General features: G+C 42.8%; 3 protein-coding genes and 1 long non-coding RNA gene across 5 annotated transcripts; 3 read left to right on the forward strand and 1 right to left on the reverse strand.

The window, feature by feature from the left end:
- Positions 1-330: 330 nt before the first annotated feature.
- On the reverse strand, positions 331-4,264 carry LOC6038905 (leucine--tRNA ligase, cytoplasmic). Its single transcript, XM_038253842.1, has 3 exons — positions 4,096-4,264; positions 700-4,033; positions 331-639 (listed from the first exon to the last, which is right to left on the reverse strand). The coding sequence occupies exons 1-3, from the start codon at positions 4,096-4,098 to the stop codon at positions 431-433; spliced, it is 3,546 nt and encodes a 1,181-aa protein (XP_038109770.1). The 5' UTR covers positions 4,099-4,264; the 3' UTR covers positions 331-430.
- A 4,497-nt stretch (positions 4,265-8,761) lies between these two features.
- Positions 8,762-10,432, forward strand: LOC6038903 (protein l(2)37Cc). The gene is made up of 3 exons (XM_001848550.2): positions 8,762-8,923; positions 9,091-9,198; positions 9,261-10,432. The coding sequence occupies exons 2-3, from the start codon at positions 9,111-9,113 to the stop codon at positions 9,989-9,991; spliced, it is 819 nt and encodes a 272-aa protein (XP_001848602.1). The 5' UTR covers positions 8,762-8,923; positions 9,091-9,110; the 3' UTR covers positions 9,992-10,432.
- Positions 10,433-14,646: 4,214 nt separating this feature from the next.
- LOC119766584 lies at positions 14,647-15,254 on the forward strand. Its single transcript, XR_005276995.1, has 3 exons — positions 14,647-14,688; positions 14,743-14,945; positions 15,016-15,254. It is a non-coding gene; the product is annotated as an uncharacterized LOC119766584 (long non-coding RNA).
- Positions 15,255-16,920: 1,666 nt separating this feature from the next.
- Positions 16,921-18,902, forward strand: LOC6038902 (biotin--protein ligase). 2 transcript variants are annotated; one of them, XM_038251393.1, is made up of 2 exons: positions 16,921-17,095; positions 17,155-18,902. In XM_038251393.1, the coding sequence occupies exon 2, from the start codon at positions 17,271-17,273 to the stop codon at positions 18,834-18,836; it is 1,566 nt and encodes a 521-aa protein (XP_038107321.1). In that variant the 5' UTR covers positions 16,921-17,095; positions 17,155-17,270; the 3' UTR covers positions 18,837-18,902. The 2 variants fall into 2 exon arrangements, with proteins under 2 accessions (XP_038107321.1, XP_038107320.1); XM_038251392.1 differs by having other exon boundaries at positions 16,921-17,090.
- Positions 18,903-22,194: the final 3,292 nt, after the last annotated feature.

The following is a 22,194-nucleotide window of genomic DNA, read 5'->3' on the forward strand; positions in this document are numbered from 1 at the left end:
ATCAGTACGGACTGTGTTTATTTTTTTGAATAGCTGAATTTTTGCTTTGTTTTTTTTTAATTACACACAAATTCTACATTTTAAACACTCTTTTTTTTAGCTTTTTGAATCATATAACTCTTAAATTTTAGAATTGCAGACATTTAACTTTTAGTATTTTTATATTTAAAAAAATAGATCTTTTTGATTTTCTTGAATTTTTTTGCCCGAAACTGTCAATTTGTAACCGCGTTCCTCACCAAGTTCGTAGGTACTCTACTGTTTGAGTAGAATTTCTCACTTGCTTTAAAGGAGATTGTGATATCCAACTTTTTCAGTAAAACCACAAAATTGTCATTAAATTCAATTTTTAAATAAGAAACATTCCGGAAATTCTCCGCCAGACAGAGACAGCACACGGGGACCACTTTCAAAGCAGCGCTCCCGCCCTCTAATTAATAACATAGTTCAAATACGTGCCAACGTTCACCTTCTGCGCCGCACCACAGCTCAAAAAGACCTGCTTGCGTTCCACATCGATGCTGAACGTTCCCTCCTCCAGCGTCAACTTACCACTGCGGTAGTCCTGGAAGGCGGGCAGCCGGCGCGGCCCCAGGACCGGATCTTCGAAGCGAAGCACCTCCAGGGCGGTTAGATCCGCTGTAAATTTTTTGAGAAAAGTTAGTTTGTTTGATTTTTTTTTATTTTGGGGTGCGTTACCTTTGAACCCGATCTGCTTGGCGAGCTTCTCGCGCACGCTTCTACTGGTATCGCCGTCGGACAGGTTCAGGTTCACCGTGAAGAGGCCCGACCGCTCGATGGGGTTCTCGAGCGTGACCGCGACGAACGGTTTCACGGAGAACACGGCGTACGGGACGCCCGGGCGGACTTCCTCGCGCATCTTTTCGGGGGCGTCCGGCTGGTCGGTGTAGCGGATGTGCAGGGTTTCGAGTTCGAGGGTGCCGCGGAGGTACTCCAGGTTGTTGAGGAGCACTTCGTGCTCGTCGAAGTCGAGGGTGACGTCCATGGCGCTTTTGCCGGGGCCGGATTCGACGCGTTCGCGGATCATTTGGGCGAAGGGCATGACGCGTTTCATGTACTTTTTGAGGATGTCCTTTTGGGCGAGTTCGACGGCGATGAGCTTGTTGTCGGGGAAGGCGTTGCCGGACGCTTCGAAGAGAGCTCGCATGGTGTCGAGCACGCAGGATTGCCACGGCGGGAAGGACTTGGCGACCCAGATGGTGCCCTCGGTTGGTTTGATTGCCGGGGGAGGGGCTGCTTTGCCGGCTTTTGTTTTCATTTGCATGGCTGCTTTTAGGTTGATACGGAACGAGTGGGCGGCGTCCATCAGGTAGGCGGAGCACTTGATCTTCTGCTCGTCAATGGTGCCGACCTGGGGCCAGGTGGCCTTCAGGATGCTGGTCTTGTTTCCGAGCAGTTGCCAGACGTGTTCGGCCATGTGCGGGCAGATGGGGGCGATCAGCAGAGCTTGCCGGCGGATGAACTCCATGACCAGGTCAACGTGCATGCCTTCGGATCCGCAGAGTTCGCGGTACTTGTCACGCGATGACTGGAACTCGAAGAACCCGGTCCGAAGCGCTTCCTTGTACAGCATCCGCTTGAAGTTCTCGTCCGTCTCCTTGGTCTTCAGGTTCATCTCGCTCATGAACACCGCGTCGTTGAATCCGTCCTTTGGTCCCTTCCGCAGCAGCGGCTTCGAGGCCAGCGTCTCCTTGACCCACTCGATGAACGTGTACAGGCGCAGAATTCCGGCGTCCGCGTTGTTCACGACAAAGTTCGCATCCTCAATGCTATCGCCGGCATCCGCCAGGCAGAGACGCGTTCCGTCCGCACTGAACTTGGCGATCGCTTCGTACAGCGTCAGGAAATTGCCCTCCGACTTGGACATCTTGGCCGAGTTCAGCAGCAGGTGGCCGTTGCAGCGAATTCCACGCGGCCACTTGGACGAATCCTGGGGCCAAATCGCCGCGTGGTTGTACAGGAAGAACGTCAGATGGTTCTGAATCAGATCCTTGCCGGACACGCGCAGATCGACCGGGTACCAATAGTTGAACTCGCGCTTCATCCGCTCCAGATGTTCCTTCTTGATGTTGGTCTTCGCAGGCGGCTTAGTTCCGTTGAAGAAGATGTAGTCCCACACTTCAGCGGTCATATCCGAAGCCTTGATCCCGAGCGGACTCGGCTTCTCGCCGCGGAACGATCCACCCTGCAGCAAATGTACGACCGTGTAAAATGCCATATAAATCGTGGAATCCGACAGCGACTCGATCAGCCACTGCTCGTCCCAGGGCAGTTTCGTCCCCAGCCCGTAAGTTCGCGAACACGCGTACTCGTGCAACCAGTCGAGGCACTTCTCAAAATTCCGCTCGACCTCCTCGTGGTACAGCTCCATCGTGTGCAGATGATCCGTGGTGACCTTCTGCCAGCCCGGCTCTCCGTAATTCAAGTACCACTGATTGCACAGCGCAACCACGCACACATCGCCCGACCGGGACATGATCGTCTTCTCCGGCTCGTAGTAAACGTCCGCTTCATTTCTACCCACCAAATAGTTCTTCAAGTCCTTCTTGACGTCCTGAACCTTCTTCCCCTTATGTTCACCAACCAGCATAACTCCGTCGTAGAAGCCCTTCAGATAAACCAACTCCTTCGCCTCGGTCAGCTTTTCGCGATCGTTCTGACTCTGGATCTTGAACTGCTCGTACGCGGTGACGGCGCAAAGGTTTCCCAACCCAGGAACCTCAATAATCGGAATCGGCCGGAACGGCATCACCATCTCATCGGCAATCGAGTACTTCTCGCGGAAGGGCTGCTTCTTCTGGAGATCAACCAGCGCGGCGTAATCGTCCGGAGAGTCGGACGGCACGGACGTAACGATGCCCGTTCCCTTGTCCTCCTTGATCGATAGCATAGGCAGCGTGTAGATGACCTTATTTGGGGTCAGCGGCGCCGACAGCGCCAGCCCCATAATGTCCTGACCGACGAGTTCGGCAATTTCCTTCACCTCGCCCTCAACCGCCGTGAATCCCTGGTAGGACATGTTCCGTGCGGCACGACGCGTACAAATCCAAACCTCCCCCTTGCGGGTGGTTTCAAACGCAATGTACTTGATATCCGGGTGGACCCAGCAGTTCGTCTGTCCGTACATCGTCTCCGGTCGCAGCGTTCCACAAACCAAATAAACGGGAGCCTTAACCGAAGCCAACTTCGCCGGCAACTTCCCCGTGACCTTCATCTTAATCAGCGTGTACTCCTGCGGACCAACTCCCTCCCCCGAAGAACGATCATGATCCATACAAGGTTGACCATCCTTCGGCGAGTAGATCGTGTGCCTCTTCCCGTACATAATCTTCCCCCTCGCCTTCAAATGATTAAACTGCCACCTCACAAACGAATCAAAGAACGGATTCGCATCCGTCGTAATAAACGTACGCCGCCAATCAATATGACACCCAACGCTCTTCAAATCCTGAATAGCCAACGGCGGAAAATACTCCAACCAATGTCCCGTATCGGCAAACTCCTTAATCTCCTCATCCTTCAGCCCCAAACTCTGCATAATCTGCCACTGAAACTTGGCCGACCCCGTCTTCGCGACCGCCTTACTCTTCTTCCCCTTGCTCTTATCCTTCGGCACCACATCCCGCTCCTCCTGCACAATCGTTACCTCCTCCTCCTTCGGAAACACCGGCAGACACCCGTACGCCTCCATCTCCCGCTTCAGCTTGTCGGCGCACGCCTTAATCGGCATTCCCGTGCAGTGGAACCCGAACGGGAACAGCACCTGCTTGCCCTTGAGCCGCTCGTACCGCACGGCAAACTCGGCCTTCGACAGCGAAAACGCATGCCCCAGGTGCAGCCGCCCATTCATGTACGGAAACGGAAACGTCACCAGAAACTTCTCGTCCGGGCTCTTGCGCGGACCGGCCGCGGCGTCACCCTCGTGCAGCTTCTCGCGCTCCCACCGCTCCTGCATCTCCCGTTCGATCTTCTGCAGGTACTCCACCTTGAAGGTTCCCTTGCGTTCCGTGGCCTGGCGGAGAAATCGTCAACAGTCATTGCGTCATTCGCGGAGAAAAGCCCAAACAAGCTTACCATTTTGTCGCCTTGAACTAACGGATCACCTCGTAGTCACTAAAATCAAACAAATTTATTTATTTCCTGTCGAAAACCCCGAAAATTCCGCTTCCACATGGAACGATCGACCGGCGAGTCGCGAAAAATGGTTCCACTGCGACCGCAACACGTCGCACGCGAACTGTTTTGACAGCATGAAAATGACATCGCTCTGAATTTTGAGCTACTTGTTGTAGTACTAGAATAAAGTTTTACGATTCTACACGCTCGTCTAATATAACACAATAATTGAGTTAATTTTACTAGAATTTAAATCCGAAAAATGATAATCTAAATTGGGTACTAAAGCCCTATGCAAATTTTTCTGTACACCGTTAAAAAACACGATTAAAAACCATTTCTGATCACTTTTTTTCATTTTAATGCAAAATTTTTTTTGACAGGACAACATTTTTTCTATGGATCAACTATGGTCCCCTTGGAACGAGCTGTCAAGTAGGAGCTTTTCTGTCAAGAAGGACCGCGAGGTTAATTTTTCGAAATTGATTTAAAAATCCATTTCAAACTCTTTGTGGTCATACAAAGGGTCATTGTACTCAGAAAAATAAGCTTTATCGCTGTAAACAATAATATCAGCAATCTAAGCTTCATTTTAGGACCCAATTTCAGTGACTAAAAAATTAAAAAGAACTTATCTTAAATTTTTAAAGAAAAAAGTTGCAAATTTTATCATTTAAAATTTCTTAATCTATACTTAGAAATGTGTAACCAACTGGTAAATTGTTTAATTGAATTAAAAAAAAATACTTAAAGCAAGGATTTAAATTTTGGAAAACAGCCCGTACCAAGGCTCGTCTAGTTTGTTTAATCCTCACCAAAATTCCACAAGGGATTTTTGGTTCTAACAAAGTCTAAAATATCGCATATCGCATATAGAGTACACTCGACCCCCGGTGGTTGGTCACTTTTTCGTTTGACACTTTTTTAGTTTGTACCCCGTTGGTTGGTCAAAGTCAAACTAAAAAGTGACGAACTGTCACTATTTACACGGCGCTCACGCACACTATCAAAACAAACGTTTGAAAGTGTGTGTGAACTCCATGTAAAAGTCCCCGTCAAACTAAAACGTTCGTTTGACAACAGTTGGTGTCAAACCATCGGGGTTTGAGTGTAATCTACGTGCGCATGTATTGCGTGTACGTACACGAAAAGAAAGTGAGGTTAAATTTTGTCCGGCCAGCAAAATCAAATGGTGCGCTAGTGTGCGTGCGCGAAACGTCATAAAGCTCTATTCGTCAATACTGAACCTACTCAGCTATGAATCAAAGGGGTATCTGTCAGATATGAGTGAATTTAACTCAGATCTGGGTAAATTTCACTAAGTTTTCGTTGAAATTGACTCCAATCTGACAGATGCCACATTTACTCATTTCTGAGTATGTTCGGTTTCGACGAAAACAGAGTGAATTTCTGGAGTTTTTTTTTTTTTTTTTGAAAAGGTCCAATAAACCAAATTTTCAGTTTTTGCTTTGTGGTGTTTTTTGATACCTCTGACTTAAGGAGGTTTCAAAAACACCCAAAAAGCAAAAACTGGAAATTTGGTTTATTGGACCTTTTCAAAAAAAAAACTAACCTAATCCACCTATGTGGTTGATGCCTTCCTCACTTTTACCAAAAATGGGTAATATGAGTGGTTTGGACAAACATTTCAGCTTTTTTTAGATCCAGAAAAAAACACAGATATAACTTATGTGGTAATAACTCGAGACAGAGTTGCTGGATCTTCAATGTTTTGAAAACTTTGAAAAGGCCTTTCAATGACCCAACCAACGACCCATCGGATGATGGATCCGGACATAGTTTACATACATTTAAGTGAGATCCTGCTTCAACAAAGTACATAAATATCACTTAAGTGGTCATAACTCGAGACAGGGTTGCCAGATCTTTAATGTTTTGGACTCTTTGGAAAGGCCTTTCAATTGCCTCACCAACGATGGGTCGGATGATGGATCCGGACGTACATTTAAGTGAGATCCGGCTTCAAAATTGTACATAAATATCACTTAAGTGGTCATAACTCGAGACAGGGTTGCCAGATCTTCAATGTTTTGGACTCTTTGGAAAGGCCTTTCAATTGCCTAACCAACGATGGGTTGGATGATGGATCCGGACATAGTTTACGTACATTTAAGTGAGATCCGGCTTCAAAATTGTACATAAATATCACTTAAGTGGTCATAACTCGAGACAGGGTTGCCAAATCTTCAATGTTTTGGACTCTTTGGAAAGGCCTTTCAATTGCCTAACCAACGATGGGTCGGATGATGGATCCGGACATAGTTTACGTACATTTAAGTGAGATTATTAAATAGTTACCTCTTGGCTTGAAATGTGCAAAAAAAAATGTCCTGGTTGTCAAAATGCTAATGCGCCTAGTAATGCGCCCAAATTTCAGCCCCTAGACCCAATGTCACCACTGATGACGGTACTAAAATTAAATTTATATTGCTTTTTTACAATTTACACTACAACGAGCAAGACAATCAGGCATATTTTTCTGAGTACAATATCTCTTTGTACACAAACAAAAAGTTTAAAATTGATTTTTAAATTAACTTGCGAATGTTTTGATCTCAGGTTTCGGAAAGTATCTTGTTTGAAAGCTCGATAGGGGGGTTATTGAGAAATTAAAAGTGCAACATGGAGTTAAACTTTTTGTCAAGCTTCTGTGACAGTTGCGAAAGTTTAACTCCATGTTACCGGCTCACATCTCTCTTTTTAATTTCTATTTTAATATTTTAGTTTTTAGTATTTGAGTATTTCAGTATTTTAGTATTTTAGTCTTTTAGTATTTTAGTATTTTAATATTTTAGTATTTTAGTATTTTAGTATTTTAGTATTGTAGTATTTTAGTATTTTAGTATTTTAGTATTTTAGTATTTTAGTATTTTAGTATTTTAGTATTTTAGTATTTTAGTATTTTAGTATTTTAGTATTTTAGTATTTTAGTATTTTAGTATTTTAGTATTTTAGTATTTTAGTATTTTAGTATTTTAGTATTTTAGTATTTTAGTATTTTAGTATTTTAGTATTTTAGTATTTTAGTATTTTAGTATTTTAGTATTTTGATATTTCAGTATTTTAGTATTTCAGTATTTTAGTATTTTAGTATTTTAGTATTTTAGTATTTCAGTATTTTAGTATTTTAGTATTTTAGTATTTTAAGTATTTTAGTGTTTTAGTAGTTTAGTATTTTAGTATTTTATTATTTTAGTATTTTAGTATTTTAGTATTTAAGAGTTTAAGTATTTTAGAATAAAAAAAATAGAATTTTAGATTATAAATAATTGGGTCCTAAAATGAAGCATAGATTGCTGATATCATTGTTCACAGCGATAAAGCTTATTTTTCTGAGTACAATTAGAGATCCTTAATAGGGAGACTGGCCGAAGTGAATTCGGCCACAAACGTACCCAAACGTACCCAAACAGACACGAGTTTGACGTATCCAAACGAGCATTTGCCTTTACGCCCAGCAAAACTTGGCAGTGTTGGCAAGCACAAAACATACGTTGCCAGATCGATTTAGCAAAGTCTAGCCAGTCTCCCTATTTAGGGTCTCTAATGGCGATCTCAACGTTGAGAAGCGTTGGGAGCCGGAAAAAAAATATTAGATTATAAATAATTGGGTCCTAAAATGAAGCATAGATTGCTGATATCATTGTTCACAGCGATAAAGCTTATTTTTCTGAGTACAATTAGAGATCCTTAATAGGGAGACTGGCCGAAGTGAATTTGACGTACCCAAACAGACACGAGTTTGACGTATCCAAACGAGCATTTGCCTTTACGCCCAGCAAAACTTATCAGTGATGCCAAGCTCAAAACATACGTTGCCAGATCGATTTAGCCAGCTTAGACCAGTCTCCCTATTTAGGGTCTCTAAGTACAATGACCCTTTGTACGACCACAAAGAGTTTAAAATGGATTTTTAAATCAATTTTGGAAAATTAACCCCGCGGTCCTTTTTGACAGAAAAGCTCCTACTTGACAGCTCTTTCCAAGCGGACCATAGTTGATCCATCGAAAAAATGTTGTCTTGTCAAAAAAAATTTTTGCATTAAAATGAAAAAAAGTGATCAGAAATGGTTTTTAATCGTGTTTTTTACCGTTGTACACAAAAATTGGGTCCTAAAATGGAGCTTCGATTGCTGATATTATTGTTTGCAGCGATAAATCTTATTTTTCTGAGTACAATGACTTTTTGTACGACCACAAAGAGTTTAAAATGGATTTTTAAATCAATTTTGAAAAATTAACCTCGCGGTCCTTCTTGACAGAAAAGCTCCTACTTGACAGCTCGTTCCAAGGGAACCATAGTTGATCCATCGAAAAAATGTTGTCTTGTCATAAAAAATTTTTGCATTAAAATGAAAAAAAGTGATCAGAAATGGTTTTTAATCGTGTTTTTTACCGTTGTACATAAAAATTGACAAAGGGCTTTAGTACCCAATTGGCATAGGGCTTTAGTAGCCAATTATTATTAAATTATTGTCTTGACGACGTTCGTTCCTAGCTTCGTACTCAGCTTTCCGAATTTCAACAAAAATTTCCATTCTAGTACCCTGCAATTTGAGAACCTAATCATGTAAATATTGAGAACTCACGGAAAAATCTCGCATGTGTCAAAATTGCCCCACGAAACGTCAAAGTTTTAATCAGAAAAGATCAGCCACAAGCACGATTTACGCACCTTTTCGGTGTTACGCAAAGATTTACAAGAAGCCGGCTCAATTCCGTTGCATTTATTGCATTAAAACACGTTTACCTCAATCCTTGAAAGGTGAGTATCGGTTTAATTGCATAAAACAGACGAGTTGTCGTGTTTTTAATGAGGTTCACTGATTCTTGTTGTAATTTTTTTTAACCTAACCTCACTCTTGCAAATTCTGACGAAATTTTGTTGTAAACCGATGTAAATACGTTAAAATCGGTCGATTTTTTCCGCAGACTAAACCACATCAGCAGCAATGGCCACCCAGTTCCTGAACCGAATCGGCCAGCTCGGTCTGGGTGTCGCAATCGTCGGCGGAGTCGTCAACTCGGCGTTATATAATGGTTTGTTGTTGCCATGTTCCTGGTGCTTGTAAAAATTACTAAAATGAATGTTCTTGTTTTAGTCGACGGTGGCCACCGGGCGGTCATCTTCGATCGCTTCACCGGCGTCAAGCAGACGGTGTCCGGCGAGGGCACGCACTTCTTCGTGCCGTGGGTTCAGCGGCCAGTCATCTTCGACATCCGGTCGCAGCCGAGAAACGTTCCGGTGGTGACCGGCAGTAAAGATTTGCAGAACGTGAACATCACGCTGCGTATTCTGTTCCGACCGGTGCCGGACCAGCTGCCGAAGATTTACACCATCCTGGGTCAGGATTACGACGAGCGTGTGCTGCCGTCGATTACGACGGAAGTGTTGAAGGCCGTGGTGGCCCAGTTCGACGCCGGTGAGTTGATCACGCAGCGTGAGATGGTTTCGCAGAAGGTGTCGGACGATCTGACCGAACGTGCGGCTCAGTTTGGCGTGATCCTGGACGATATCTCGATCACGCATCTGACCTTCGGCAAGGAGTTCACGCAGGCCGTCGAAATGAAGCAGGTCGCGCAGCAGGAGGCGGAAAAGGCTCGCTTCATGGTCGAGAAGGCGGAACAGATGAAGCAGGCCGCGATCGTTTCGGCCGAGGGTGACGCCGAAGCTGCCGCGTTGTTGGCCAAGTCGTTCGGCGACAGTGGAGACGGTCTGGTTGAGCTGCGAAGAATTGAGGCCGCCGAAGATATCGCGTACCAGATGAGCCGATCCCGGGGTGTGGCGTACCTGCCGGCCGGTCAGACGACGCTGCTTAACCTGCCACAGTAGATTCGGGATTCGTGTCGGTGGACAAAAGCATTTCTTTAAGTAGATCGTAGACAGCAGAGAGTTTGAATTTGTTTTAGTCAGTTTGGGGGAAACGAATAACGGACGATTCCATTTGGTCCATTATCTGGAAGCGTTTTGAGGAAAAACCCAAAAACACACACGCGACTGTTGTTATTATTTGACGCGCTGTTTTGTAACAATAATAGCCCCTCTCACTAAAAACAGTTGAACAAAAATTGCATTTTCCGGAAGCATTAACCAACAATTTGGCACGATATGGAGATGGTTAAAAAAGGGACTGGGGGAGGCGCCGGAGTGAAAACATTTATTTTATACCAGGCATTCTGTTTTTCTAAGTTAGAGTTATCATCACTCAACTTGCGTTGTTGTACAATGCGAGATTGGGTGGAGAAAATAAACAAAAAGGATGAAAATCGTAAAGAAGTGTTGTTAAGTTTTAGAGAATAATATCACAATTCTCATAAGTTTTTTTAAAATTTAAAATTAATTACAGAACATAGAAAATTAAATACAAACGCTGATATCGGACATAAATATTTTTGAGTGGGGCTGGCAAAAAATCATCAGCAGATTGATTTTCTTGGAGAATTTCGGGAGCGATTTTCTTTTGCGTGATTTGCCCCCTCTCCCTTTCGGGTGTGAAGAAAGTTCGCAAGCGAAATTGATTTTTTTCGCAATTATTCCATCCCTGCTCATGATAATAATTTTGAAAAGCTGAGAAAATCGTATCGATGAGAATTAGTTTTTCTAAGTGGCACCTAATTTTGGCCTGTAATTTTCAACTGACGTCTCGAAAATTTTTGGTAGAAAAATAAAAAATATAAATATTTAAATAACAAGCCATATTATAAGGCATTTGCATAAAAAAAGTGTTTTAAAATGCATTTTACACTAGTTCAGTTGTTTTGCAACCATTAATTTTCAAAAAATCAAATATTTGACGAACATAAAAAGTTTAGCGAAAAAAAAACTTAAACATCGAAAATTTTCTAAAATTCAAAAAAAATGTAAATTAACTCAAACCTGCTAAAAGTGATTCTAAGCGCAGGGACACGCATTTTAAATTGATTTCAGCTGATTGTACTAAAATTTCCATTGAAATTTCGAAGTTTTTTGAAAAAAAAAACTCTGCCCCCCGATTTTTGGCCCAACTTTGAAGAGGGGAAGACAAAAACTTTAAATAAAATTTGTACCATCCTTATTAAAAATCAAAAATATCCGTTTTTAGAGGTCTTTTTTTTAGAGGTTTTTTTCAAAAAGTCATATCTGAGCAACTCTCTACGAAATCGGCCGATTTCGACCATTTTTATTTTTTTGTATTTTTTGATTTGACTTAAACTTTGTGGGAGCCTTCCCTATGACCAAATAAGCTATTTTGCGTCATTGGTTCACCCATACAAGTCTCCATACAAATTCGGCTGCTGTCCATACAAAAATGGTATGTAAATATTCAAACAGCTGTAACTTTTGAGTCAATTTTCTGATCAAGTCTTCGGCAAAGTTGAGGACTTTTGAGAAAAAAATAGGTACATGGAAAAATAATTGCAGATTTTTTAATCAACTTTTTTTCACTAAAACTTAATTTCCCAAAATACGTATTTTTTGATTTTCTAGATTTTTTGATATATTTTAGGGGACAAAAATCCGCAACTTTTGAGCCAAAGAGAAACATGGTCAAAAAATCTGCCGCCGAGTTATGAATTTTTGAAAAAACAGTGATTTTTGGAAAAAAATCGAAGTTTCATGCAAAAACAAGTTTGACATTATTTTTTAATGCAAAATTGAATTTGCAATCGAAAAGTTCTCTACAGATTTTTTGATAAAGGGCTCCGTTTTCAAGATATAGCCACCGAAAGTTTGATTTTGGCGAAATATTTGCAATTTTTCGATTTTTAAAAATAGTGACCATTTCTAATTTTTTTTTTAAAGTTCAGAAAATTTGCTTTAAAATTGTCTAAGAGATATTGAAGATTGGACCTCGGGTTGCTGAGATAGAGCCGCTTTAAGAAAAAGAAACACGAAAATTGAAATTTTCTAAATCTTCGAAAAAAATATTTTGATTTTTTTTTAATCAAGACTAGCATTTTAAATGGACGTTATATTCAATGCTTGGATTTTTTAAAATGTTAGTCTTGACTTAAAAAAAAAAATTTCGAAAAAATCGGAAATTTTTTTTACATGTATTAACATTGAAAATCGGACCATTAGTTGCTGAGATATGGTCATTAGAAAATGGTGGGCCCTTTACCAAAAAATCTGTAGAGTACTTTTCGATTGCAAATTCAATTTTGCATTAAAAAATAATGTCAAACTTGTTTTTGCATGAAACTTCGATTTTTTTCCAAAAATCACTATTTTTTCAAAAATTTATAACTCGGCGGCAGATTTTTTGACCATGTTTCTCTATCGCTCAAAAGTTGCGGATTTTTGTCCCCTAAAACATATCAAAAAAATCTCGAAACCCAAAATCACGTATTTTGGGAAAATGAGTTTTAGTAAAAAAAAAGTTGATTAAAAAATCTGCAATTTTTTTTCCTTGTACCTATTTTTTTCTCAAAAGTCCTCAACAATACCTACAACTTTGCCCAAGACACCAAATTGATCAGAAAATTCACTCAAAAGTTACATCTGTTTGAATATTTACATACCATTTTTGTATGGACAGCAGCCAAAATTGTATGGAGACTTGTATGGATGAACCAATCACACAAAATAGTTTATTTGGACATAGGGAAGGCCCCCCACAAAATTTGAGCCAAATCAAAAAATACAAATAAAATACATTTCCGGTTTTGGTAGAGAATTGCTTATCTGTAAACCAGACTTTAGACCAAAGCTTGAAAGATTTTTTTGTTCTCTAAAAAAAAACAAAAATTAAAAATGACGTATCTTCGAAATTCAACTTTTTAGTCCTGATTTAAAATTTTTGAAAATATAGTTTTCGAAAAGATCGGTAAATTTCACGAATGTTTCACATTTTAACAATGATAAATAATCGGACCATTAGTTGCTGAGAGATCGACGTTAGAAAATGGTGGGTTGTTTGGGTGAGACTTGGAATCATCAATTTTTAATATTTTTAAACCTTTGAATGGCAATATCTCAGCAACTAAACGTCGTATCAACAAAGTTCAAAAAAGCAAAATATAGAGAGCAAAATTTTTCAAAAGTGGGCAAACATGTGCACTAATTTTAAAAAAAGGAAAACTGTGACTATTTTTCAAAAAATGTACCTAAAATGGCCTTAACTTGAAAACGGTGCCTCTTATCAAAATTTCACTGAAGTGCTTTTTGAGTGCAAATTTGATTTTTCATCGAAAAATGAAGTTGAAAAATTTTTGCGACCAATATTTCGATTTTTTTAAAAAATCAGCATTGATTCAAAAATTCATAACTCGGTCAATGATTTTTTGCACAACCTGGAAATTTCTGGAAAGTTGGCATTTGATGTCCTCTAAAACATATAAAAAAATAGTGTTCTTTTGCAAAAAGTTTAATAAAAACGTTACTTAATCCACCTTTAGGTGGTTGGTACCTTCCTCACTTTTTACAATCTTTCGGACTTGTGTTAAAATCGTTTTTTAGCATAACTTTTGAAGTACTTAACTGAACTTCAATATGTTCAATAGCGGCTTATGGGACCCCAAGACGGATCGAATGAGACCAAAACAGACAAAATCGGTTGAGCCAGTGCCGAGATAATCCAGTGCAAATTTTTTTGATCAACGTCCCACCACACACACATACATTTGCTCAGAATTTGAGTTGATATGTATACGTGAAGGTGGGCCCAGGAATTCATATTAAGAATTTCATTTTTCGAGTGATTTTATAGCCTTTCCTCAGTAAGGTGAGGAAGGCAAAACTCCCAGCTGGAAGGCAAAACTCCGCGAGTGTGTTAACTAATTAGTTTGTAACAAAATTTACACGAAGACAAAGGCAAATCGAGTAGAATGATTCGTCTGTCAAAATCAGCTGTGTCCTTTGTTATACAGTGGACTCTCTGGCTGTCGATCTTCTCGATATCAATATTGCTCCAGCTGTCAATAAATTTTTCAGTCCCTTCAAATAGATTGCTTTGATTTTTCGTTCTATAAATTGATAACTCCCGTTCTCGACGGTTCCTTCAATATCGACAATGAGAGAGTTCACTGTACCACGAGCACGTGGTAAACAGCTGGTTTTTACAGGCGAGTTTGGCTACTCGATTTGCCTATGTCTGCGTAAAAATAGTATAGAGTTATCTAAGCCCGATCTCACGCACACTAGCAAGCCATTTGTTTTGCTGGAGGGTACAAAATTTAACCTCAATCTTTTTCGTGTACGTACACACAATACATGCGCACGTAGATAACTCTATAAACATAATCAGCTGCTTGGAATGGAATCAATACTTTGAATACAAATACTAACACAGATTCATGGTGTGCATGAGAGAAACCGTGGAGATCTCTATACTTGGGATAATATATATTTGATCTCGCAGTGTGTAAACCAGTTCTGGAAATGTGTAATGCTTTTTCTCTGTGCAAATAAGCGTGCAAATTTGCAGAATCCACCTTTTCTCCCGTCACGGTAATTTTTAATCGTTTTTATCGTCTCTTTTTCTATCCCTTTCGTATCTGTCAAAATAATTCGAAACCACAACAAAAACAATCCGATTTTCAAGCCAAAAGGTAATTTAAGTTTTATTATTGATTTTAAGTTTTCATTTGATTATTCACTAGCAGTTTCTCAACAAGAATTTATAACTGCTAACGAGCCGATCGATTGACGACGATGAACACCACGACGGAACGCTGTCTCCATGTTTTTTTTTATGGTTCAGGCAACCAACTGGACCAAACACCAGGTCCATCCACTACATATCCACCACGACTAGCCAACAACTCTTCAAATGTTGGCCCAGAATCGAGAATCTTCTAACTGTAGAGTGAGTATACCGGAAATTTGTTAAGGACAAAACTTGAAGGTGTCAAACTAACTAAGAAGCGTTCTTTCAGTCATAAGCAATTTGCGTGTCCCGATGGTCGCTCATGTGCCGATGGAACCACGACGCTGGAAACGCACGAGGCGTTAGAAACGCGGTTCTAGACGGAGTTCCCGGGTCGACGTTGGGCCTGCTGATGCAGCCACCGTACCAGTGGTCACCGGAAGATAAGTATTTGAAGCGGTACTTCGGCCAGCGAGTGGCCGCCGATTAGTTTCATCGAATTATCTACATCCTACATCCGAAACTCAAAACAACGTTACGTTAATAAAAAAAAAAAAAAAACAATGTAAAGAAAGAAGTGACATTTATTTCGATTTATTTTTCTTGATTAGCACCGAAACAAAATATTCCAGACCCGATGGCCTGCTATTCCGGAGATTTTCTCGGTTCGAAACGCTTAATAGGGTGGTCAGATCTTCAATCCTTTGGATTCGTTGGAAAAGGCTATTGATTACGCATCCGCGTAATGGGCACTTAACCCACCGGAGGTCACGTACGTGTACTTTGTACACAGTTTGTAAGGGCACTTGTAAGAAAGGCGAAAACACGCGACTTCCTGAAGGTTAATCCGGCCTCTAAAATGTGTACGAATGACACTTAAGTGCTCATAACTTTTGATAGGGTTATCAGATCTTCAATGTTTTGAGCTCATTAGAAAGGTCTTTCAATTATCCAACTAACGACGGGTCGCATTATGGACCCGGCTAACATTTTTATCGAAATATTTGAGATCCGGCCTCTAAAATGAGTACGAATGACACTTAAGTGCCCATAACTTTTGATAGGGCTATCAGATCTTCAATGTTTTGGGCTCATTAGAAAGGTCTTTTGATTACCTATCCAACGATGGGTCGCATGATAGATCCGGACAACGTTTTCATCAAAATATATGAGATCCGGCCTAGAAAAAGCGGGTAAATAACACTTAATTGCCAATAACTTTTGCTAGGGTTGTCAGATCTTCTATGTTTTGGGCTCGTTGGAAAGGTCTTTTCAATACCTTTCTAAAAATGTATAACAAGACGGGGTTTCTTACAAAAACCACCCTTTTACAATCTTTCGAAGTTTAGCTAAAATCGTTTTTAAGCATAACTTTTGAAGTACTTTTCTAAACTTCATAATATTAACTAGGGTCTTGTGGGACCCCAAGACGGATCGAATGAGACCAAAACGGTCCAAATCGGTTCAGCCAGTCCGGAGATAATCGAGTGCACATTTTTTGGGTGCACGGACTCACATCCAGACACACACACAGACATTTGTTCAGAATTTGTTTCTGAGTCGAAAGGTATACGTGAAGGTAGGTCTACGAGGTCGAATAAAGAAGTTCATTTTTCGAGTGATTTTATAGCCTTTCCTCATTGAGGTGAGGAAGGCAAAAATCACCAAAAATTGTTTTATCGTGTATCATTTTTTTCCAGTGAAGTCCATATCCATACCTACAACTTTGCCGAAGACACCAAATCGATCAAAAAATTACTTCAAAAGATACAGATTTTTGAATTTTCATTCATCACTTTTGTATGGACAGCTGCCAAATTTGTTTGAAAAATTATATGGACAAACTTATGATTCAAAATGGCTTCTTTGGGCATACCAAAGGCACCATAAAAGTTTCAGCCGGATTAAAAAATATAAAAATTAAAATTCTAAAAAAAGACCGATTTCGTAGAGAACTGCTCCCTAGTCATAACTTGCAAATTTTCCCAAGACACTAAATCGATCAGAAAGTTAAATTCCTTCTCTAGATACCGAATTCATATCCATATCTTGGAATTCAATAAATTAAAAGTAGAATGAAAAAAAAAATCCGCCCATCCATTTTTTTACCTAAACTGTTACATTTTTTTTTCTCTCGCTCTCTCTAGTCTCTTTGCTTACTCTCATTCTCTTATGTTGACTGATACTTGAGAATTTTGACACCGAAAATCGTACGAAGTGAAGAGAGGGAGAGTCAGACACGTGTAATGTTTATGTCTGCCGATAGACCCATTCCGTAGTCATTAGTGAACGCTCTATTTTGTTTGGTGCGACACAAGTCAACAAGCAAAAGTGCTCAAATTAATGGCCAAAACATGTTCAACTGTATGGTAATGTACGAATTATGTAACTCGAACCTAAACTAAGTCTACATTCTTCTAATAAACAGTCGCCAGAAGCCTAGTATCCGCGAACCTCCACCGGAAGCAGCTGTTCCAGTACCAACTCAACACGTTCCGATGCCAACTGGGTCGCCGGATTGACCACAACAACTCCACAACCACCATGTCCAGCAAACCTCCCAACATTCTCGTCTACTCCGAGGTGGAGCCCGTACGCCTCGAACTGATAGCAACTCTTCAGCGAACTCTGGAACCCGATCGCTACACGGTGTACCCGTTGAGTGCGGAGCAGGTCCGCGGTCGAGCCTGGCCCGATAGTACGGCGGCGCTGATTGTCCACGGCAGGTTGGAGACGTCGCTGGCGGAGGTGTTTGCGGATTACTTTCTGAACGGGGGCAAGTTGCTGGGCGTTTGTTCGGATGTTGTGGGGCTGTTTGATTGTTATGAGGTTGAAGGCGTAACACGGGTCATGAAGCATTTAAGAGATCTGAGGGGTGAGGAGCATGAAGTTCAGGTTGAAGTGATCGCTCGTGGAGACACGAGTCGGACTGTGAGTATAATTGCGGTAGATGAACTGAAGACCTGCGGAAGAGCGATCTCAACGCAGATCGAGTTTGTCCCATACGAAGACAACAAGCAGAACCTGGGGATCTTCAAGCATGTGTTAAGCTCAGAACTTGGAATAAAGTTCAAGACATCACACGATCATGAAGCTTCCTGCTATCAAAGTGCCTTCCTAATTGGTTCAGAAGAAGTTAAGCGTAGTTTCCTGAGCGACCTAAGTATTCCCAACGAGCTCAAGGTCAGCGATCTAACGCTACAGTTCTGCTCCAAATCAGACCTCATCCCAGCGGCGTCCGAATCTCATCTCCCAGTTCTCACAGACCAACCCCCGGAAGACTTCTCCACCCAATTCTTCAACGATCACCTCAAAACAAACAAAATCGGCCGCCTTACCCTGTACCTCCCCCTCGTCACCAGCTCCATGATCATCGTATCGAACGCGACCCTGCCGCACGGCTTCGTCGCCATCCCACGCCGTCAATCGCGCGGAACCGGCCGAAACCGCAACCAGTGGCTCAGCCCGGACGGTTGTGCCATGTTCTCCCTCCAACTGCACGTCCCGCTGGACAGTCCGCTCGGCCAGCGACTCCCAATGGTTCAGCACCTGGTCGCACTGGGCATCGTGCTCGGGATTCGGAACCAACCCGGGTACGGCGAGCTGGACGTGCGGCTCAAGTGGCCAAACGACGTGTACGCCAACGGAAGGAGCAAACTGGGTGGGATCATCGTCAACTCGCAGTTGGAGGGATCGCGGGCCGTCGTGAACGTTGGTTGCGGGGTAAATTTGAGTAACTCGACGCCGACGACGTGCGTGAACGATGTGATCGGCGAGTTTAATCGGGAGAGGAGGGAGCGATTGAGGGCGTTGGGGTACGAGCAGCTGTTGGCGCAGATATTCAACGAGATTGAGCGGATCTTTGAAGAGGTTCAGCGAGGGAAGGTGGAAGTGTTGTACGATTTGTACAGGAGGTATTGGTTGCACGAAGGACAGAGTGTAACGATTCGGGATAGAGATGGGCTGGACGTTACCGGAACGGTTGCCGGTATCGACGAGTACGGATATTTGCTGGTGAAGGTGGATGGAGCTGGGCAGCCAATTTGTGTGCATCCGGACGGGAATAGTTTCGACATGATGAAGGGATTGATCATTCCAAAGTACTGCTAGGTTAAGTGTTGACTATTCTTATAATGTTTTGTTTGACATTTTGTAATAAAGACAAATATTTGATAATTCCTCTTCTTTTATTTTTGTGAAGAACGAAGTCTAAGTAAAAAAAAAAGTTTTAAAATGCGTTTCACAGTACTTCAGTTGTTTTGAAATTTGCAAAAAAGGAAGATTTCACGAAAGTTTTTAATGATTCAAATAATGTTTGAATTAATCAAAACATACCTAAAAATGATTATGAACACAGGGAAATGCATTTAAAATTGATTTCAGGTGGTTGCCCTTGAATTTCCATTGAAATTTGGAAGATCTTTTTAATTTGTTAAAAATTTTGACTGCAAATAGTAACATTTTTCAGTTTGTATTTTTTTCGATTTTTTATTTTTTTAGAATACTGAGATTTAATTTTTTATTTGTTGCGTATTTTCATAACTAATGATTGGAAAGCAACCGTACTCCTTTAAAATGCATTTTAAAACACTTTTTTCATCCGAATGTTGAAACCTAGGCTTGTAATTTCAATTTTTTTTATTTCATTTTGGAATTTATTTAAAATTTACTGGATTAGTTGAATTGATTGTTTTTTTTTCTTTTTGTTTCTGATTTTTTCTCAATCGAAGATCTGATAACGCCACGTGTCCACTGTCGTCACGTGGTTTATGGATGGTTCCATGTTTTTTGAACTCCTTTTTTTATTATAGAGACTTTACACCATTGTGCATTCATCTCTCTTTAAGGTGGATAGTGGAAGAGGAAAGGTTACATAGTTGTTCGGTCTTACGACGAAGAATTGCCCCTCCCGCGCAACCAAAGATCACGCCGCCCTTGCTCAACAACGGCGCAACCGTTTGACAGCAGAAAATGAAGGAAAACAACGCGTTCGACGAGCGACGCTCAGCAAGAAGTTTCTCGACCACCAAACGAGACGGTCGTGTGCGATCCCAGCAGCAGTAGAGTAGAAACACAAGAATAAACAGAAGAGAGAAAAGTTTAACTCCGCCGGTGTTCTTCTTTCTGTGGAACTTTCCCTCCCCAATACAGTCCGTTGAATAGGATTGGCCAGCCGCGGCCATATCCTCCCCACACCCCGAACATGGTCCAACCGAACCGGATCAAAGTGTGTGTGTTCTTCTTGCTGCTGCTCGCGTAAACGTGTGGAAACACGTTCGATTTCGGTGCACCGCGTGCGAAAAGTGCGACAATCGACGCGTGTGTGTTTGTGCGTCACGAGCGCTAAAAAGTGACAACCCAGTTCCGACCGCGGAACAAGTGACTTTGGATTACCAAAATCCGGAGAGGGAACCGGAGCACCGGTGTCCCTACAGAGAAAGTGCCAATATCGAACCCCAGTGAAAAAAGTGAACCGGAAACAAGTTCCGAAAGTGCAAACATGAACCCGGAAGAGAAGAAGATCCCTGCTGCGGCAGAACAGTGCTAGAAAAAAGTGACGGTGAACATCTTCCGCCCAAGGAAGCACCGAAAACAACCCGACCGACTGCTGGGACCGAACAGCAGAGTTTCGTTGCAGCCAAGCCTGTAACGGAACTTCCGCTCAAAATGGAACCGATCACCACGAGCGAGCTGGAGGAAGCCTCCCGATTGCGTGAGAACACCAAACAGAAGGTTTGCCTGCTCCGAGACACGGTGCTCAACCTTCAACAACCGACACTGCAGCGGCTGACATCGCTCAAGGCGGGCCTCTGGAAGCTGTACGGTGAGTACAACAAATTCCACGGTTTCATCATCGGAAGCGTTCCGGAAGAGGCGCTCGCTGAACAGTACACTGAGTGCGAATCGTTCGACCAACTCTTCAACGAAGCTGGCGTGCCGTTGGAGGAGAAGCTGATTGCTCTGAGGAGCAACACAGCAGCGGAACCAAGCACAGCAGACAACATTGAGCATCAGCCGGAAAAGCACCCTTGGAAAAGTTCAGTGCCGACGGTTTACAGGATCAGCAGCTGGTCAACTCCGATGGCGTCCTGGGAGTCCGTCCGAAAGGAGCTCTCCGGGCGAACCGACAACCGGTCCAGGCCCCAAAACCTGGAAGCGGATACGGCTTTGCGAAGTCGCATCCTGCCAACGAACGGCCCACGTCGCCGATCCAAGCCTACATCCACGAGCGATGTCTTGGAATCCGAAGTGGTCATGCGTGACCTCTTCCCGCCAACGAACGGCCCATGTCGCCGATCCAAGCCTACATCCGCGAGCGATGTCTTGGAATCCGAAGTGGTCATGCGTGACCTCTTCTCAACCATCGAACCAAACACTACAAACGAGAGCCGAGAACCGATCCCGGCAATACCCGAACCGAACGACCAGACGGACCTGCGAGCGTTCGTGAATCCCAGCAACGACGACACCGGCACGGACGACGTGCCTCCGCTTACAGAAGCAGTCCACTCCGAAGAATCCAGAACCGACCGAACCCATCCGGATGACCGGTCGCTCACGAAGTTCAAAGACGATCCGCGACTAGCAGAGCCTCCGACGGCTGCACAAGACATGGTCAATCTCTACAATCCTGATACCAGTCTTGCCGCCGCAGACAGCACCGTCGAAGAAGAAGTGGACACCGACAAAATGGCCAAGGCAACGTCGTCTACAGCGCCGCGACGTTCAGCCAAATCCAAACAGAGTGAGTTTTATCGTGCCTCCACGGACGGTGAAGTATCTCTTGATGCAACCGAACTGCTTCCATCGGTGAACTTCCCAAACATTCTCGATCAGCAGAGGCTCGAACCGCAGCTGCCAACAGCTGCGAAAGCACCGGACAAACAAGACATGCTGTACCCAAATGGCGACCAGCACAGCAGCAATCCTCGTGGAAACAACTCTCCGTCGAAAAGCAGCCCAAGCTCACCATCCCGATCCGGAACCCGGAAAGCAGATACGGCTTTGCGAAGTCGTGTAGCTTCAACGAACGGTCCAAGTTGCCGACCCAAGCCAAAATCCGCACACATCTTGAAAACCGGAGTGGACATGCGTGACCACCTCGCAACAACCGTTGCCGATCCGAAGGACCTGTCAGTGTCCTCTGTCCATGACAAACCAAAGAGAGGCCATGTCCACCCGGACGACGGTTCCTGGACGACTGTTACTCAAACTTTCGAGTGTCCGGATATCCCTGAAGCCAGCCGTGTCTCTGTAGACAACCCTGAATCGAAGGTCGTACGCGAAGACAGCGGAACACAACCTGAAGTTGAGTTGATGCCAACAGCCCCACCAAGCTCGACCAAAGCCGACCAACACGATTCCCAGCGTGCGCTCACGAACGGTGACGCACGGACGCAAGTAACCGAGCAGTTCCCAGCGAATCTCCTGATCGAACTCCACCAGAAGACATTTCCCCGAGACCAGC

Source organism: Culex quinquefasciatus, chromosome 2 (genome assembly GCF_015732765.1).
Source record: "Culex quinquefasciatus strain JHB chromosome 2, VPISU_Cqui_1.0_pri_paternal, whole genome shotgun sequence".
Lineage (NCBI taxonomy): Eukaryota > Metazoa > Arthropoda > Insecta > Diptera > Culicidae > Culex > Culex quinquefasciatus.

What these genes read in the sequence shown, in the direction of transcription:
- LOC6038905 (XM_038253842.1), bottom strand. An exon ending in CAAGCAGATCGGGTTCAAAG is followed by an intron (nt 640 to 699) that starts GTAACGCACCCC and finishes AAAAATTTACAG; the next exon opens with CGGATCTAACCGCCCTGGAG.
- LOC6038903 (XM_001848550.2), top strand. Translation starts at nt 9,111, where the DNA reads ATGGCCACCCAGTTCCTGAACCGAATCGGCCAGCTCGGTCTGGGTGTC. An exon ending in CAACTCGGCGTTATATAATG is followed by an intron (nt 9,199 to 9,260) that starts GTTTGTTGTTGC and finishes TTCTTGTTTTAG; the next exon opens with TCGACGGTGGCCACCGGGCG.